At 26.7% G+C, this 22623-nt stretch overlaps 1 protein-coding gene across 1 annotated transcript in view; it reads right to left on the bottom strand.

The window, feature by feature from the left end:
* Positions 1-9387: 9387 nt before the first annotated feature.
* The window catches only part of LOC113551717 (protein yippee-like 1), a 36224-nt gene continuing 22988 nt past the window's right edge, over positions 9388-22623 (bottom strand). Inside the window, exons 3-5 of the mRNA XM_026954131.1 lie at positions 11479-11522; positions 11143-11251; positions 9388-10193 (exon numbers count right to left, since the gene is read on the bottom strand). Coding sequence (XP_026809932.1) covers positions 10089-10193; positions 11143-11251; positions 11479-11522 — 258 coding nt within the window. The 3' untranslated portion in view covers positions 9388-10088. The remainder of the gene's footprint in view (positions 10194-11142; positions 11252-11478; positions 11523-22623) is intronic.

Here is a 22623-nt window from a genome sequence, read left to right as displayed (position 1 = left end):
TAAGAAAAAAATAATATTTAATACGCTAAAGTGTTTAATCTAAGACAAAACAGATAGGAATATGATATACTATAATTTAAAATTAATTTAACCCAGCAATACATTTAAAAAGATATCTGTGTACATACGATATGTATACAATTTGATGGTATCTTAAAAATAATAATAAAATAGAAAGGGAGGCATGATCTTAAACGTATAAATAACATAAGTAAATTGGATTATAAAATGACCATGTTCAACACGTTGGTGGCCAGCAAGAAAGCCAGAATAAAAAATAATTAATGTAGATACAGTTGTGTTTATAATAGTATGTATTTACAATTCATTAATACTGTTATTAAAAATACTAGATATTTATTAAAAAGTATCGTTTATGATTAAGCCACAAAAATATTATTGAAATTCATTATTCAAATCTATTAATGTACTAATATTTAAAATGTAAATGTAAAAACTAAAAATGGCCTTTTTTCAAAAAAAAATTCAACATTAAATTATATAATGCATGTATTTATTTTTCAATTTTCAATTTTTTATAATCTATGACATACATGGTCATCATTAATTTATTTATTCTCTTGACTTTTATGGGTCATTTAGGTTCATTGCTGCAATAACCATTTGCCTCCAAGCATACCCATTGTAAGCAAAGTTCTTTTCCATTGTTCACTCCCAAACTCGATGTATTTATGATTTTATCTCGTCATCGCTGCATGGGCCTTTCTCTTGGCCTTTTTGTGTCCTGTGGTCAACTACAAAAAACTCAATAGATAACTTGTCATTGAAATCAAATTTAATCTAAACCGAACACCAATATTGGACATTTCAGCAGTAAAATAATTACGTAAATGTATTAAAATGGTGTTATGTAAGTATGGGTGAATGTTTTTGACACACATTTAGAATACATTTTTACTTAGTAATATGACAAAAAAAATATAACACTCAAAACTATTATGTTAAATAATTAACACAAAAATATTGTATTTCAATGGTTTCCATTTCATAAACTGGATAACTTTTCATGAAATGCACAATTTAATCGAGTGTATTGCGACATGTATAAAAAAATAAAAAATAATAACAGGGACTATGGAGGTATACGGCCACTATAATGACCTTTCATTGCGGCTGCCCTTAAATGTTAATAAAATAAATATATTCGACATTAATGCATTAATGACAAGTGATAAATTATTTGTGTATTTCTATAAATCGAAAGGCAATTCATTTTATGGTCCAAACTTAATCTCGTCTGACGTCAATTCAAACACATAAAACTTGATGGATTGCAAAACAAACCATCGCAACGCTTAACAAAAACTAATTGGTATTTTTAATTAAATATTTGCTACTCTTATATTTTAGTTCATTATAACGCATAATCCTAATCAAATATTTGATATTTTGTTGTTGTTAGAAGGATCGTTGACCACATGCACTTGTGAAACAATTCCTTATATGCATACATAATATTACACTATAAGACAATCGATAAGGTGCGTAAATCGGTGCATACTTATTGATGCATTATCGATGGTTTTACATAATGTTTATCTTGTGAACCAGTGATCCTGTAACAGTGTGACTCAATAAAAACAGTAAAAGTACGCTGTAACAAATTATAAATTTAAAATTAAATTAAGTTCGATTGCCAATCTGTTTAGTGTTTACTTTCGAAAATAATGAGTTGTACTGCTATTATTGTTATTATGGAGAAATATAGGCTAGTAAGTAATAATCTATTTAATTATAAACGTTAATAATTAATAAAATACTTCAAATACACTTTTTTAATAAAACAATTTTGCTTATAGATTATTTTGGTAATTTAATATGATGTTAAACGTTTACGTTTGGAAGGACATGATGTAGCTAACGGATGAGAAAATAACAGCTATACGTCTGGTATAGAATCGTGTACAAAACAAAACTTGACGGAAATTATATCAAACATTGAATGGAAAACATGACGTCGATGAGAGAAAGATCGACAATGCGTAAAACCGTTTTAAAAGTTTCCAATTCTTAATTCTTTTTGGTTGTTGTTGTTGTTTGACATAATGACATTGCGTGCAAAAATAAAGCGAATTCGAGTAATCCTACCAAAAATCAAACCTAATAAAATATATTAACACGCACAGCAAGTAACTACTTTATGTATGCAAATGACATTGACTAACATGAATTTCGTGATGCGTAAAATAGTAATAATAAAAAGGAAGTGAGGTACAGTAGTTTGCTTAGAAAATGAGGTGGGTTTCTTTAAGTTGAAAGTTGTGGTAACTGCTGTAAATAATATTAGATTTGAAAAAACTTAACATCGGGAATGATTTGTTAGAATAATTAGAAACGCACGTGTTCTTGTTTTTGGTTTAGACCATGTTTTCAAAAACATAATCCGAACATGACTTTGTTGAACTATTTTTTATTATTAAGTGGCCGCCCCGCCAACATCTGTTATCTCTGTCCAACTCCCACATAATATAGGAACAAATTTATTCCGTATTTCCACGATTACGATGACTCTCTGGTTTAGTTTAGGACAAAGGTACCCATTATATATTTTATAAAGAAGAATATTTCCTGTGCATTGACCGGATAGATTTTTAATATTTACATTTTCGAATAAGTCATTAATGTTAAAAACAATCAAAATTATTTTAAATTAAAACATGTTTGTATTTATAAAAATGTAAATATTAAAACCTATCCGGTCAATGTACAGGAAATATTCTTCTTTATAAAATATATAATAGCTGCCTTTGTCCTCAACTGAGAGTCGTGATTGTAAAAATATGGAATATTATTGTTCCTATATTATGTAGAAAATATATTAGGGAAAACAAATGTTGGTGTAGCGGCCTTTTAAGTCTACAAACTAATATTATTATCACATATTTTATTCCGATAGGATGCGGGTAACAAATAAAGTCTACAAAGCGTTTCATTGTGTTTTCTTGTTTAAAAATGGCCAGTAATATATTAATATATGTTCAGGGCAAATGTATCAGGAAAAAAAGTTATTTTTTCTCGAAATATTGTAATAAATAGGATTACGAATATCTACGTAATAATTAAATAAGCTTTAAAATATTTATAGGTACTATGGGTAGGTACAAAAAAAATAATTTACGTACGAGTAAATGAACACAAAAAAAATATAGCTCTCTTGAATATTTAACGTATGCGAATATCGGTCTTTAATAATATTATTCTATTACATAATGTATAGACACCATAAAGGTATAAAATAAATAACAAATGATATATTATACTTCAAATAAACGTCATAGAAATATACCTAGTATAAAAAAATTAGTTATACACGAGTACGTATAAAATGTTCGAGGACACGTATTGAAGTGCACGACAAATAATTTGTTAGATGTGTGTCCGTATTACAACAAAGCATTTTGAATTAAAAATATTTTAGACTATCCGTAATACTGCTATTATATAATAATTTTAAACTCCTGGAAAAAGTTTAAAACTACAAAGTGCTTAGAGCGTGGGTGTCGGCTATCAAGCGTTTTTACATTTTTATTAGTACGACTTACCTGGTAAATATAATCTAGTTAATATAAATTAGAGTATAAAAACATATTTTTAATATTTAAGTAGACCGTTTTGATTGTATTCATTATTCAACGTGAATACGAGATGTCCGCCTCCTATAATATACATTAATATATATTTTTAAAAAATATCATGATTAAGTGTGTTTAAAATTATAAAAGAATATGCAGGGTGGTTTGAACATATCTAAAACACGTATATTTAAATCGATTTTTGTAATTTCTTAATATTATAGTGTCCATAGATCCCAGAAGCATTATCAATCATTTCATATTCGTTTATATAACTTATGTTTTAAAATATGAATTTATCTATGTATAATATATATATATATATATATATATATATAAATATATTAGGATTTATATGATATATGATTATGTGCAGTTATAAAATAAATCAATATTGAATACTTTAAATGCTGAAGAATAATGTAAATCAGTAGAGGATATATTATATTTCAAACTTGAACCATTTTAAAACAAAAGGGATTAGGAATAGTGTTTTGTTTTAAGCCTAAAGTAATATTATATAATATTATCGAATAAACTCCAAGGAATCTTTAGTTAAATAATAAAACGGCTTTAAATTATAGGTACGGCTACATTATGTGTATGTATTTATTTATAACAATTCGATTCGTCCAAACAAAGAAACTAATACAGTGTTTCTCAACTTTTTTTATTTTACACCCTATACTTATAGATTTTTTTAAAAATCTAATTTAAAAAATTTGGTGACTTTTTTTGTTATTATCTAAAAAATTAAAATGATTATTTAAGACGCTGTCTTAATATTAACCTTATCTAACGGCCCGCATTCAAACACCTTATCTATCTATTACTTGCGAATAGGACAATATTTTAATCATTATAATAATAATTGTTAGTATTCCATTCGCCATAAAACAATATTTATTTTCTTCAAATTTATTTATTGTTACTATAGAAATTGTATATTATTGTTACAATTTTATCATTGATATATATTACTTCCTCCCCCATGCAGTATCTAAATTCCTATCTAGAAAGAAATATCCCTGATGGAAAACACTGAATTAACAGAACTTTCAATGACTTAAAATGTTATTAGTGTAGTATAATTTATTCGGGAACATAATGTAACACCTGTTACATGTTAACTATAGCCAGAACTAATAAATAACAATATTATTAATATATATCACCTAATCCACCTAATAAAGATAAAAAAGCAGTATTTATAAAAATATTAATTGTACAATATGTATTAATTTTTTTAATCTCCTTATAAAAAATAACTTGCATTGTATTTTATTCTATTTTAAGCTGACAAAACTGATAGAATCCATTAAACACCATATTCTGCAGGTAGTAAGTTTTAAAAAGGATAATTAATCCGACATAAAAACAGACTGGACTGACTGAACATATTATTAATCATTATATGTATATAATAAAAGTCTTATTTCCATTTTTATTTTTACCATATTTTCCATGTATGTTATTTTACTTTTTATTTACAACACGAATACCTCCTATAAATATCAATAATTTCGTTTTATTGCTTAAATAACTTTACAACTCATTTAAAATTAATTTTGTTGCACGTAAACCCAGTAGGGCAGTAGTATTGTACATTTGTATCTATACACTATACATAGTATATAATATATATACAATATAATAGTATTTGGTCAAATTGTATAAGTGTAAGCCACGAAAAAGGTATAATAGTTTATAAGGCTACAAGCTATAAGACGTAAACCCTTTTGGGGTTGCTGTCCTTAGATATATTATGGTCGATAAAAATCGTTAAGGCATGTGTATTGACGATATAAAAAAACATTTGAATAGAAAATATAGTATACCTATGTCATATTATTAGCATGGTTAGGTACACTATTATATTGCCGCATAACTGAACTAAAAATAAACAAGATATCAACCACTATAAGTTATGAAGTGGCAAACATTTTTACTGTAAAATTCATATGGTATAGTTATTTAAGACATGCTTTATTTTAGTTGAATAAAATAATTTCACAATTATATTACTCTACAAAACAGTCAATACCATGAATAATATTAGGTACCATCAGCTATCTAAAATAAATTGACGAGAAAAAGTTTATAAAAAGCAGGTATTATATATCCGTAGTAGGTATATTTGATTATATATAAAAATTTAATACGAGTTGAAAAACAATTTAAACGGTTATCGTTGGACAGATAATCAAATCACAATCGTACAACAATCTATTTTCTCAGTAAATCCAATTTAAAATGTTTTAAACTGCAGGTTGGTGGTAACGAAGAATTGATTTAATTGATAGTATTGAATTGAAGACTTTGAAAATCGTAACCACAAGAATAGATGATGTATCTACTATGTACCTATTTCAATAACTTCTTTTTTTATCTCGATTAATGTTCATTGACAGCGTAACAAATGAACTAGCCTATATGTTCTAGTCATTGAACTGTATACGTATCTAATTCAAAATCAAGCGTAGCATAGCAATAATATTAAATATTGGAGTTGATTTTGCACCGCTGTGGCGCTATATAATATTAGGATTCTTAAAATTATAATCAGAGCTTTGTACATCATTTGTGCGATTCTGCTATAATTTTCTCAATCTCGTAAAAACTAACCACTACTATAAAGTATATATAAATACAGATATATGTAAATTGAGATTAATGTTATGAGTATTTTATGAAGGTTAAATGAAAGAAAAACGAATCATGCCTTTAGCCTTGTTCAATATCCATTCGATTTAAGGGATGCCGAATCAAATTATGGTGCTTTAAAAATACATATTTGTTTAGTATTTTCTGTAGCGCGTCAATTACCAAATTGCTTGTTAGGTTATAGGTTAAGTAACGTTTCAAGGTCTCCGTACGTCAATACTCATTGCTAACTTTAATATAGTAATAAGGTTTATGCATTTATAGCTCTATAGTCTATAAATAAGTAACAATAATAGTAAATATCTTAAAATATAGTTACTATTAGTAGCTTAGAAATATATATATATATATACATATATTATTTTAAGTAGTCTTTGATAATTATTATTTACCCATAATATAATATATTACAAACAATTAGACAATTTGAGATTATGCATATGGTGATATACATGTCAAGTTCTATAGACTTGATATATCCAAACAGTATAATATGATTAGTTAACAATGAAATTAAATAAATACGGCATTCACATATAATGTTTTCTTTTATTTAATTCATACACATTTTGAAAAAAAATCACAACTCAAAATAATAGGTAAACGTTCCTAAATCGAAACTTAATATATAAAACATACTAAACATTAAACATAGATGTTAAGTATAAAATTTTTAAAAAACAATACGTTAAAATAACTTAATAATTATATTATATTATAAAACTTAAACAACAAAAAAAATTGTTTTAGATAGCATCAATACTACCCATTTTCAACATCAGACAAACAGATGTACAACACACACATATTTTGTTAATACACAGGTATATAGGTAGTTGTAGAATAGGTATTGATGTATTTTTAATATTTAATTCAACGTAAATTATTTTCTTATCAAAAATTTAAAATAATCTGAATACTTTTGACGTGTATTACACAAAAATACGAAGTATATTAAATTATTAGTTTTGGAAATTTAGCAACATTAAGTTTTAACGGGATTTTATGTACTTATAATTATAATAATAAAAGCACACAGAACTCTATCTTATACGTTCAAATACTTTTATTACATAATAACTTATAATACCTAGTACGTAATTTGATCCCTAACATAATATATCTCACTATTATTGATTAGTCTAACGATAATGTTAATAGAGTTCTTATAAATGTCCACGTGGGAAACTACTGCAAAACGTATGATAATTATACTATTGAAATATTTTATAGGTACTAGACTAGATTTAAAAATTTATAAAATAATAATAGTAAAAAGTGAAGAGATTGATATATTATAATATATATATATCGGTTAAAACACATTATGTCTACTGATCATGGAAAACAAAGGGATTAAGGTTGGTCATCGATTACTTGAATGGATATAGGTACCTAGTCAATTAAAAAAGAAAGTCAATTAACTAAAAAAAAAAAATAATGAGAAAACAAATTTATATTTGAAAATATGAAGCTGATATAAATATATAATACATGGGTTTATATTATATATACATGTATATTTTTTAAATCTCGTCCGCGATAGATCAATATTTATCGATCGATAATATTTATGGTTTGATAATTAAAATAGGTAATAGGCACTTTATCAGTTTGAAATTATTCTCAGTGAATACAATTTAACTAGGAAAATCACACAATATGTGACTCGGAAATATATTATTAGGACGAGAACATATATTATTATTTCTTACAAACGATTCTCCAGATGATCGTATATTATATAAATAACAGAGTTGTGCTAGTTCCATCTCCATTGGTCCAATACAGAATTTTACATTTCTAGTAAAATATTCATATAACTCACCCATTCTGTTAATTAATAAAAACATAATAAAGCATATTTTATTATATTTTGAGATCAGTTTTGTCAAGGACAAGTGGAAAAGTTTGTTGTTTTCACAGGAACTTTAATGATAAAAATAAAAATAAAAATACAAAATACAAAATAATATAGTTGAAAAAAATCGAGTCGATGACAAAAATAAAATGGAAGTTGTTTTTTAAATTGCTATATAACATGTACCGATGGATTTAGAGTAACTACTCTCTTAATATTTATGTTTTTGGATTTTTTTTTTTTTTGAGACCAGTAGTTTTAAGTACAATAATTTGAAGTAGCATTATTTTAAATATAAAAAAAATAATAACTTATTTTAAATACTACCATTAATATAGCATATTGGATACAGTAATTACGAATTATTATTACAGCTATTTAAATTATTTTGACTTTAAATACAATAACTACTTATACGCTATACGCTAAAGCTAAAGTACAATATTATCTATACCTTTATCTCATTACCAAGGCGATGTATAAACATACACTATTGCATGCTGACATGATGTCTATTAGTACTTAGTTTAGATGAATTTAATAACGGGACTTCTGTAATAAAAACGTCGAGTGACATACGTACTACGCCGCTCCGTCATACAATTAACAACTAACCGTCTAATAAGGGACACTCATCTGTAATCTGTATGTGAAAATAACATTTATATCGATAATTATTGTATTAAAAGTTTAATTATGAAAATACAGTTCCTACCAACCAATCAATACAAAGTTTAATATAATTTTATTACGAATTAAAGCCGACAAATAAAAAATGTGTTAATTGTATATGTAATTATAATATGTTGTAATAGATTGATCTAATAATAGTGATATTATAGTAAAGTGTATATTATAAGAAACGGTAGATTATTGTAAACAGCGCGATTTATTATTTATTTTTTTATCAAGAATTTTAGTTTTTTTTTATTATTGGTTAGTAATTTTTTGATTAGCCTTTGTAGGTATGTCTTAAATGGATTTGAATAACATAAAAATAGAAAATAAAAATATTTTTTCTCAAAATTCATAGGATCGGGAATCAATTTGTCAAAAAAAAAATATTTAAATAAAAATAAAATTGAAATTAATTTTACGAAAACAATTATATTTAAAACGAAACCCTGCGTTAATTTATTGAATATATAATTTATATTTTATAGTGTTTATTGATTTATGATGTATAATACGAATTACGAATATTTCATTATTATAATGAATTTATCAAAATAAAATAAATAAATTTATATTATTTTATCTATATTATTTGTACAACGCAAGAACTTATAGTTATTTTTTTCACTATTTCGAAATATCAATAAACTGATAAATCTATTTTTGTGGCCATAATTATTAAATATAATATGCATCGAGTAAAAAGCTTTGGAAGATGAGTATTCATCTCTAATTTTGTGTTGTTTTTTTTTCAATCGATTCACAGTGCCGAATTTACTTACTATTAGTTATTACTCTTATATACGATCACGTTATCACAAAAATACTTAATATTATAAATAGGTACACCATTAGTTAATTACTACTCCATCAATAATTATAATAAGACCGTAATCTAATCGGCTAGCGTTAACTTCAGTGTATTAATTGAGATTTCCCTCCGTCATTTACCGTTGATCGCTTGCGCATGCATATCCAGCGGAGCTAGGTCGATGGCGATAATATTATGACAAGCGTGAATATAATTTTATTCACCTTCGTTGTGGCCATAACTGTGTGATAACATTTGTCGCGGTCACGGTGAACATTCGTTGGCAATACCAACAACAGATTGTCCGGAAAAACGTCAAACTTTTCGAGATTGGATTAAAAAAAAAGAGAGAGTGAATTTTGGTGTGGTTGGGTAGGTATGCGTTGGTAGAGTAGAGTGGACAGGGAAAAACAAAGAGAATTTGACGAGAGAAACGCATGACGGGAAAGACAAAGAGAGAGATAGATAGAAAGACGATAGGAGTTCATTTTTTCGGCGGACTCTCCCAGCCGTTTTCTTTGATCATGTGTGCCATTTCGATTATGTACTTGCCCTCCTTGTATTTCTGGCTGGATTCGAACGCGTGTTCCTGCAACATACGCACGTACCAAAATAATAATGTATATTCTGTTGTTTAGTAGTATGCATGTATACTGTATGTAGGCGTTACGAATAACCCCATACGTATTACAGTACATTTTTAGAAAAATATAATAATAGTTTAAGCAAGAACAAGAAAAAAAAATAAAACCAGTGAGTTACCAAACCTATTTTTTTTTATTATTGAAAAACCCTCATTAATTCAAAAACTATAAACGTTTTTAAAAATAATTTTATGTCATATAAAATTACGTTTATTCCTAAATGTTTTATCTTATTGTATGGTTATGATTTAAAATAAGTATATTATAATGTATAATTTTATGAAGATTTATTACTTTAAAAAATTATAGTTGAATAGATAATCAATGTTAACAAAATACTACTGCAGAAATACAAAATCAGAACATAATATTATATGGTATATACTTTTAAAAGAAACAGTGAATTAAATCTCAAACTTTACTAATTAGTAAATCCTCTGGGAAAATTTTCCTTATAGCATATTACACCTATAGAATATTATATTATTATTTGTTTGTAGGTATCACGTATTATGAAAAATGAGTAGATTCATGAATTATAATAATTAATAGGATTATTTTTATGGGAAATTGTATTCATAAAATATATCGGTTCAAGTTCAGAGAAATTCATAGAAATGCAAATACCCGTAGTTCGTAGAATAACGACGCAACGGAAAAGATCTTATAACAATAATTTTAAGCTGAGCAATATAATATATATATATATATATATATATGTTAAAAAGTTAAAAACTCTTGAGATAGTATTAAATAATATTATACACCGAATTATTTTTTTAAAACTTCAATTGTATTTTTGGTTTTTAAGCTTATTCTTGTAAATATTACACTATTACGTTATTCACGGGACACGATAATGATTAATAATGAATACAGTAGGTATACACTTACGTATTTCCAACCCAGGGTGGTCTTACAGCATTCACAATATATATCGGCGACTGCATGTAGTCCGGTCAACAAAATCCTTTCTTCTGCTGGACCGCATCCAACGTTTACACTAAGGGAGAACGAACAAGTTAATATTTATGTTACATTAGAATAAGGTAGAAAAAACCTAACGGGCATCGTTAAATAAAACGTAGGAACGTAAACATTATACATTATCTTAAATATATCTACGAAATTACAGATCGACTCGCCGCTAACGAAATAATTGTATACTTCACTTATTATTTCAAGTCCCGAAAAAGGTAACGTTACGAAACTAAAAAATGTATTACTTACACAGAATTGAAAAGGTATGCTCTTCCTTGACTGCCTTGAAAAGACTGAAACAATAAAATAAATTATTACAAAACAATATTATATATAAAAAAAAAATCGACTAAAATGTTAACTAATATTTTATTATATACTGTTTAAAACGCATACAGATACTCTATTTATATAGAATAGGTAAAAGTACCTATTGACTATTGTAGTAGGTTATTCAAAACTCCACGTAATTTATTTTTAAACAATTTCAATATTATTGTTTAGGAACTAAGTCGTTAAAAATCTAAACATATTTGGCTTTTCATATATATGATACTTAGAATTTAATGATATATACACAAAATTTCGGTCAAATTATTTATTAGAATTGTTTCATTGTTGAATCAGGTAATTCAATTATTTTTACATTTTTAACTATAAAATTTAATTTTGCATTATCATACATATAATGACCATATTTAAATCCATACCGAATGTTAAATGTATTGTAGCCTGTAAGTATCGCAAATTTATGAATATTGATTAATGAGCTAGATATAAAAGGGAATTATTTTACATTTTGGCTTTATTTCTTTCGTACACCGCAAAACAAAATTACTAAATATATATAAAGTTTATGCGTCTAAAATATAATATTACCCACATTAGACGATCGTCAAGTATAAATGAGCAATACATATCTGTTATTATTGGGTATTGTACAGATATTAAATCGGTTCCTATAATCGAAGTTTATCGAAATTTTAAATTGAAAATAATGTCCCGTTTTATTTTATAACAAATCAATTTTAAAACCGATCCGACGAGATCGTTAACCTCGCACTCATGATTATGTCGAGAATTTAAAAAAAAACCATTTTATTGCGTTTATATAAATGTTGATAAGAATATGGAAAAAGGTAATTAAAAATAAAAAATACTGATTATTTTTTATTTATTTGCCATTGAATCGTGACATCATACCTGATAACCAGTACAATATTATATTATACACTTCGGTAAGATTAATGTAGGTTATAAAATACTACAATGACATTATATATACATATATACATATATATATATATAGAACTAGTACTTAAAGTACATTGTACATACTTATAGTATGTATAAAGTATAATACACGAACAACTAACGAATAACTATATAAATATAACATGGATCCAAATTTCCCGAGCGCTTTTGATTGGAAATGTAGAGAATTAATGATTTGTGTGATGTGTACGGTTAAAATATTTTTAAAGTGAAAATAAATGGAGCAAGTAAAATAATAATGAAAAAATAAATGACAAAACCTGATACCTACCAAGATAAAATTACTGTACTTACAAGTAACTTAATCAACAATATAAATGGATGTGATTTCATTGATTGATTTGCCATTGTTATTCCCAATGCGCAACAGAAAACATAAGATATTAAAGACTTGAAACTGCCTACTCTACCTATTAGTAATTAGTTTGTAAGACTCATTCATAATTCTACGAAATTATGTTTAATATATTTGCGCACTAAATATAATAAATGCTTCTAATGTATTTATGTATTTGTGGTATGCCTTCCGTTAAAGGTATATTAAGTAGTATTATATGTAAGACGTTAGAGGTTTGTTCACACAATTTCCAGTGATCGTTTTGTAGATTAAAATTAGTGTTATTGCATTTTACTACACTACCATTTTAAAATAAAAAATTAAGAATTCCGCAAACAATTTACGTTTTGTTTAAAGTATTTCAGTCCAAGTGATGTAGGCGATTGTAATATAACAGTAATTGATTAAATTATAGGTAGAAAAAAAGACTATGGCATTTTAAAAGAAAATTATGTATAGACGATAAAGAGGTGAAAAAACCGCTACCAATTTTCCATTAAATATTATATTTAGTGGTCGTGACAATTAATTAATTAAAAAAATATTTATTACTTCTATTTCGTCACAAACCGATCTCAAGACTACGTTTTTAAGTGCCGTGGCCACGTGGGGTTAATTAATATACAGCGTGGTTAACAACGAATGTAAACGAATTGGTTTTTTTCAATCGCATAATATAACATTGTTCTATACGGACCACGATCGTTAACAGCAACTACCGTGGAGTTGTTATATTACATCGATTCTCGGTTTGGAGATAGTTATTTTAGTAAATCGGGTAAAAAATAACTATACATATTACATATACTTCTATTATAATACATATTTTAAGCATCACGAGTTTTGGATCGGTCGCTACGTAGGAAAAAAATAATCAAATTTACGTCGTACTATAATATATAATCTATATTAAAATATTAAGCCCCATTTTACGCCATGTTTAGTAAAGTTCGTTACGTGTTGGTGTATAATAATTATTTACATAATATGACTTCACGACGGAGGCGAACACGGCAAACTGCAGCGGACCTAAAATATTTCTGACGGTTTTGTAATTTTTACGATCTCGCTTAGTGTTTTGTAACGTGGTCGGGGGAACCTTGGCAACAAATGTTATAGCTTATAATAACTAAAGTACTATATAGTATATAAAAACTTTATTTAGAAAAATGGTAAATCATGACTTACAGATATGGACGTGAATCGCTATAAAACGCTACACCCGAGTGCCCGACCATACGAACGAGCGACATCATAATTAATTATTGGACACGTAGATCTATCGTGGCATATACCTACCCTCCACGGCGGTGAACAATTTATAATACGTTTTATTTTATTTTTGTATTTTAATATAATAACTAAAAAGTAATAATACGTAACGATGCGTAACAAAATTGACAACAGGTCGCAGTACACAACCGAGCACGACGAATTACCTAGCGATCGGCTTTTGGGCGCTTCACAATGATATTATTTATAATTTATCATAATATAAAAAATAAAATAACAGTATAACATAATTTAAGCTTTAAATTCAAAACGTTTGCTACGGCGTGGCGGACAACCAACCCTTCTACTGTAAGTTACGTCAGACGCTCAATCATCATTCTCGGCTGTTCCTGTAGGCTCTTTCACATCGAATTCCACAGACAAAAAAAAAAAAATAATAGATTTAATAGGATAACGATTTCAGATAATAGTATTGTTCGGATATACTTACCCGTTCCATACTGATATGATATACTCTATATTTATAATATCATGATAATATTTATCATATTTTATTTAAACACGTGTAGTTTATTAAATTTTAACAATAGGCTTATTATAATTTATAATATTATACGCCTTAGATTTTCGTGAAATTATGATTTCAGAAAAAATAAGTGGACAAACGTGTGTTGAAAAATATGACCAAACAGGTTACACACCTTAATAAATATTATTAGAATACATAATACCAAATTATCATCAGCTGTTATTATAATAATATAATATAGGACCTGCACAAAATCTAAAATAACCTACAATTGCGTACACTGTTTTTAATTTCGATCAGTCTTAAGCGTAGGTAGTAGGTGCGCATAACAAAGGAAAGACAGTCGACTCTCGATATCATGAATAAAAAAATTCCCGTTCTAAGTTAAGACACCACCACATTAAATCATTGAATGTTTCGAAAATTTCAAAATCTCAAATGTTTTTTCTCCTTGAATTTCGAGTTACCAAAAGTTGTTCGTATTACAAATTACAATATATTAAGTTGTAAGCAGATAATAAAACGCACTAGACGCAGTACATTTATCGTTATAACACTATACTCACCGCGTAGCGTTAATATTGTATACGAGTATACGACGCACTACAACAGCTATACTATAAAATATTATATTTTATTATACGACAACAAATAACACAAAAACAGTTTTGTCGCCGGTTATTGTTATAAAACTATGTTATTTTTATATCCTTAAGTGGAAGAATAATATTTTCGATCTGTGCGAACGGAAGATTTAGAGGTCGACGAGTTTAATAAAATGGGGTTAAGTGGTTGTTTGGGGAACAGCTGCAGGTGCATACTCCAGATTACGAGAACGTCGAGTAGGTTAGTATAGTATTATAATATTATAATAATATTATTATGTACTGCCTATCAACCAACACAATTTTGCGTATATTTTGTGAGTGTATGTGTGTGTGTATCTAATCACATAATATAGGCGACAATTGTGTGTCAATATTATGTGTGGAGTATATTGTATACAAGTAGTGCGCGCGCGCAAAAAAAAAAAGATTAATAACGAAGCTAATCGATATCGGTTCAGTAATATAATATTATAATTATAAGCGGTACGTATATCATACACATGCATAATATATATTATTATAATTGAATAATAATTGCGTTTGTTAGATAAACTTTTGGATGAATTTATAATATTTTGTTACCAGCTGGCCGCTGAACGAGGTACCTACGAAGCGAAATGATTTCATTGCGGTCGTATAGAATATTAATCGATATACAAAGGAAATTTCGTAATGTCTAGTATTAAGTACATTATCATTATTAATTAATGTGGTTATTACTTATTACTGTTATCATCATCGTTAGGCATAATCGACGGACAAACGAGTGTGGTATACGAACAAATCGGCCATAATGATTATAAAGTTCAATACTGAGATTAGATAGAACACAATAATAGTATAATACACGTTGAGTTGTTAACATGACACGAATTGAAAACAAATATAACATTATTTGCTGTTGAAAAAAAATAATATTGTATAATTTTTTTTTAAAAAAAATTACGTCGTTAGAAATATTTTAAAATTGAATTGTAGTATACTACAATATATGCATAATATAGCCATGACAAATGTAGCTAAAATTTATCATAATCAATACATACGTTATTATATTTTTAATTTTTAACAATGCTGTTTTAATTAATTAATAATTACATAAATTCATTATATATAATGATGTTTATGCTGTAATTTAAACGTTTCTTATGTTATATCTGTTTTTAAATAATGTTATGCTTGTTTTGAATAATTTATAAAAATTGGAATACTACATTATTTTAGTACATTAATTTTTATGAAACATAAGAGTAATTTCATATTATTAAAAATATATAAATACAAGCATATTGAAGATTGAAAGTACTAATAGATAATAATAAAAATAAATAATATAATATTTTATTCGGTAAAAATACATAATATATCCATAGGATATATCTACTCGTACCTACTCTACAGGTGGACATATGATTAATTTAGAGATCAGAGAAAAAGTGCATTTTATTATAAAAGAATAATATACCTAAATTTGGATATATTATTATGTAATTTATGTCCAACGCTAATGTTTACATACATTTAAAAATAAATATAAGATTTAAGACAATATTATATAAAAATTTGTTAGTTATAGTTCTTCATTACTAAATAGTACATTTTGTTAAATAAGTTTGATATACTCCAATTACGGTATATGTATGTATCTGTAATTTGTATTGTATATTTTGTTAATCCTTCCAATGTTTGTTAATCAAACTGATATAATATAATTGGTGCGTACAACTTTTCATTCGTATATAACACTACATGACATATAAATTATAATATTATGGTTTGTATTATTATTATGATTATTATTTAAACTTATACATATCGCAATTTTTTTTTATTAAAATAATTATTCTATACGTACAAATGGGAAAAAAACATGTCATTTTGTTTTTATACATATGTGAAATATAAATGCTGTGTTTAGGCTTATCTCAATAATGATTGTGGTGTTGCGGTGGTATATATATAAGTATATACTATATATACTATTAATCTACAGCGAAGCTTAATCTCTATAAACAAAATAATAATACGTAAAAATCTACGCAGCGAGAAAACATAATGAACTCGTATAATTTGCATTGTCCACGTGCGCACACTAAAATATACTATTATTATAATATACGCTAATATCTAATGTTATATTATTATAATGATATGCGTATGTGCAGTAATAATATTTACATTGTCATATACATAGTATAGGCGCAACTAGGTAGCGGTTTTGCTCAACACTTTCAAATGAATTGTCTAATTATATACTATAATACAGTAATATTATAATATGTACAGTGGTGTTCCCATTAATTTTTTTGAGAGTATGCTATATCATTAAATATAAACATTTAATACGATAAGAATATTTTTCTTATGATCTATAGGAGTAAAGCCGGTAAAGAACGTGTCAATAATATGGAAAACAATTGAGATTTAGAGCATACACAGTATACCCATAATATTGAAAAAAAATCTTGATAGTATACGGCGTATATGTAATATACCCCCTATGGGAACACCCCTGAATATGTTATGTATTAATTTCTAAATGCGACGAACACAAAATTGACAACAGACTATATGTATAGCGTGTCACAAGAACGATTTTCAAACTTATCATTATCACTGTTAAATATTGAAAACGATTTAATAGATCAATTAAAAACCGAAGATATTACATAAATAAATTTGCAGTTTAAGTCAAGAAAAATATTTTAATAAAGATAGTTATTTATTAATTATTATTTTATATTTTATTTAAGTGATTATTGGTTATTAAAAATATTATGAAAAGAGAATAAAATTATTTGTATCATAAGCTTTGTATAATTTTAGCACTCCCGAAATATAAGGTATAATTATTAATTGCGCACTTGTGCCTTTGATACATAGTAATTTAATAATATATTGTATAAATTATTATTACACCGTATTGTTGTTTCACTAGTCACTACTCCACAATAATTCCCGTCGAAACGCCTTTTACGGGTCTGTACTTAGTGTTCATTGTTAAAAATATTATTGCGTCGAGTTTTATGTCATTATGGCTAATATATACACACACATAAATATAAATAGTATGTACATAATATGTTAAATACTTCGTATACCAATAGAGAGAGGTTGAACAGCGGCAGGCCAGTTGGTAAAAAAATTGCTTTGTTGGTGCAAGTTTTTTGTGTATATTATAACGCTAAACACGCGTGCTGCAGTGCCGGGCTGCACATGCACATTTTTATTTCATTTTTGTTACATTATATTATGTTTAAATAACCATTATAACCGCATTAAAAATGCAATAAACTGCATAACTTATACTTATTGTTACATATTTTGACGTTGGAGAGACAGAAACAATAAGAGACAAAATAGTATTGTGTTGCCTTTAGTTACTTTTATTTAATTTTTATTTATTAGGTATATATTATATCTAAAATGAAAGTTTGTATCTATGCCAAATGTGTTCAATTATATTATAAGAATATTTTGTATACACAACATACTAATTTTTAAAATGAAAACAGAATTGTTTTGGTTACTAGTGTGATATGAAGTATGTAAACACTATAGTATTTACCAATTAAGAGTTATTAATATTTTAAAAACTAGGAAATGTTATTATTTTTAATCAATTTTGAATAATTAAATTCAAAAAAGTCTCCTCAGTTAAACATGAGTCTGGTGGTATAATTAAAGAACCACTTCGAGACGCAGTGTAAATATATATAGTAATTGTGCAACGGTCGCAAAAGTAAGCACATGGTTTTCGTCAACTTAGCAAAAAAATCAAAATACTGTGTACGGATTTTTTTTTTTAAATTTCGTTTCTAAATTCGAAACTTGTCGAACAATAATATTATCACACACACACACACACGACATACATAACATATAAAATACGTCGCGCAATGACCTCTGTCATCGGTAATAGTGGCTCGCGACCGAGCTGCAGTGGGTGGGTAACACGGTGTACCGTACTGGTAACAACTGCGCAGATACAAACAAGCCGCCATCGATAAACCGAACAAAAACATCAACACGGGAAGTTTCGCGTGTTGTGGTGACGTCACGCGTTCGGCTGTTTTTCGCGGGTCTTATGCATGCGACGCTTATACAGGGCGTAATAGAACGCATAGTCGTTTGACCTTTATACGCATATACTTATGTACGATTCATATTATGTATGGGTGTTCAGCCCCTCCCTCCGAAAAATAAAATAATTATTAGTAAAAGTTGTTCATAATATAATATATATGCGGAAAAATATTGACCCCCCTGACGGTTCGGGCCAGGGGGATAGAGGATCCAACTGCACACAGAAGAAAATAAACACACATTTTAATATTGCAAAATCAATAACAGGAAAAGTGCAGAAAAACGGAATCATATTATACATCGCACATGTATAATATTTCATAACTTATAATATTTAAGTATAAATACATAACATAATGCCCAACAGTCCTAGTTTGAATAAATATATATCTCGATTTTGTTTCATAATAACGACACTTAGAATAACGTAAACATCCACTGGCATTATGTAGGGTGTTTCACCAAGCATGCTCATCCCCATTTTTTCATTTAATAATATATTTATTCGAACTGATATTTTCTAATTTTTCAGTTATTACAATTTTTATACTAAGGATTAAATTCCTTAAAAATGGTTTTACAAAAATATAAAATGAATTTCATGTCAAATCTAGTATTTACTATATAAATTTTATCACCACGGAAAACTTTTTAAGTATATCACAAATAATTTCAAAAATTTGTAAATACGGTCTTTAAGGATATTTAAAAATTTTAAAAATCTGAATTTAAATAAATTTATTACTAATGAAAAAATTGGGAGTAAGCATGCTTGATGATTCACTCTGTGTATAACTACACCGTTGTACATGTATGTCGAACGAAATGTGAAATAACTTCCCAAACAAATTCCGTGTGCATTTTCGACGACTATTTTTTGTTTGAACATTAAATATTTTGTTGAGTCTAAACAACATAGATATAGTTAACATTTATCAAGTAATATACTAAAAAACAGTATACAGATACTATTTTATTTTTAAGATAATATTCTTAACAGCCTTCATAGAAACTTTCCAAGTATCTATAGGTGCATCGTGCATGTGATTAAGTTTAAAAAGTTAATTAAAACGTCAAATAATTTTACTATACAAACAAAAAGTGGAATACGCGTATTTAATGAATTTTAGGTAAATGTTTTAAAGGTTTATAATAAATAAAAATAGGTTAACTGAAACCACATATTTTTTAAACACATGGATGATATTATAGAGTACTGATTTTGTTTATCGCACAGTGTGAATACAGTGCCTCCTCCAGTATAAAATCCTCGCGGGGTTTGACCTATTTCTTGAGTTTATTTTTAAAAGACAGCAAGAGCCGTTGTATCAAAATGCCAGTAGTCCTTGACACGTAACTTAATATATTTGTTTATTATACTCTTCGAATAAAATCTTATACCGACATAACAATTAGACCGAAAGTTATTTGTGATTAAAATAATTAAGCAATATAATAATAATTTAGTAATAAAATCCTAGTAAAAGTCTTAGGTTATTAAAAAGAAAATTATATGAGATAGGAGTATAGAAGTTAGTACATGTCTACATTATCCCAAAAATACACAAACAATAGTTATCTTTAGACTACATAATATTAAATGAGAGACATGTACAATAAACAATGTAGCTACGTGCAAATATCACGACGGATCGAATCGTATTAATAGAGAAACTCGAAATGTGTTCAACAGCATAATAATATATTGTTGCAAGATGTAAAAAAGAGACTTTCAAGATTTTTGTTGCTTTTAAATTTGGATCTAAAATAGAAATAATTTAGATAATTATTCATTCATTAACATTTATTAGTATTATATACATATTTTAATATGTCTACTCTGAATTTGGTAGCTAGTTAATTATTATAACTAAAAACGGAAACCAGATTCACAGTATCATATACATGTTATAATATAAATACATTTTTTATATCATCTGCTATACTTATACTGAATCAACTTAAAACCTTATCATTTATTTCTTTTAGTTTGTTAGCTTAAATTATAACGACTAAGTCTATTTATTATTATTTTTTTGAATTTCAAATAGTATATACCTACACGGTTATTATTTCATATACTCAATACACAGTAAAAGATAAAATAAAATGTAATAATGTGCAAGATATTTTATTTTATCTTTTTTTTTTATCAATTATATAATATTATAAGCTTAACTTTCCAACAAAGTATGCAAATAAATACTATAATATCTTCTAATAAATTCATTTATCCAATGTATTTTAAGTATTTAAATCAATATGCACGTAGTTATTATAGTTATGTTTTAGTGATTTTAAGTCATATTGATGTTTAATTTATTAGTACACGTAAACACCATCATGTTCGTTTAACAATGCGTATATCTAGGTATGTATATTGCCATCAAATTTCTGTTTAAAATCAAAATTATAGAGTTATATCATCAGAGTAATGACTAATGGTAATATCATGTCATATAAATATATAATTTTATAATATTATATTATACTATCTACATCATCAGGATTATAATAATCTACTAGTATTTTAAAGGTAAACGCGAATTACTTCTGTACCGAATCCACAAACTAGAAGACTTACGAGTATACTATGCCGTAAATATCGAGATGGTCAAAACCAAGGAATATTTTACAATGATATGAAATGGATACATTTTTAACCCATATTTTTTGTAATAAAAATACATAAAATGAAATAAATATAGATGAGCAAGATGAGAAGTGGTATTGTTTTTTAGACGATAATCGAGTTTTATAAACGGGAATCCATCCTATTGACAAGAAAAAGTGTCGTGTTCGCGCGTGATAAAATTTTATAATGAGGAAATTGTTGATGCTATAAAAAGCGAAAAAAATCCGGTGTCAAAATAAAGTAACTTTTATTATTTATGGTCGAACAAAAACCACAACTATATCTTTCGGATATAGGTCAAACGAAATTGCTATAATAGTATATTTATTTTCAAATAAGTCAAAGTTGAGCTGCTTGTAATATATGATAATCATTTAAACAATTTGTATGTCATACATAATGTTCTATGAAATTTTAATATATATCTTTCGTATAAGTAATAATAAATAGATTTAAATTAATTGTTTTCTATTTTTTTTTTACTATAACCATTGTTATCAAACACTTTTTAAAGTACACACTAAGGTACGAACAAACATGTTAAATAGGTTTTTCAATCGACTAAAATACTGAACTCGAAAACACTCAGTTGACGATTATCTGTAGAAGGATCTTGAGTGCAATACACTGGTGCGCATTCTTTGTTTTAGTAGGTACGCAAAAACGGCTTTTAAAAAATGTAATATACGCT

The sequence above is a fragment of the Rhopalosiphum maidis genome, chromosome 2 (genome assembly GCF_003676215.2).
Source record: "Rhopalosiphum maidis isolate BTI-1 chromosome 2, ASM367621v3, whole genome shotgun sequence".
NCBI classification, from domain to species: Eukaryota; Metazoa; Arthropoda; class Insecta; order Hemiptera; family Aphididae; genus Rhopalosiphum; species Rhopalosiphum maidis.
Note: the sequence above shows the minus strand (reverse complement) of the source record. Positions and strands in the feature narration are given on the sequence as shown.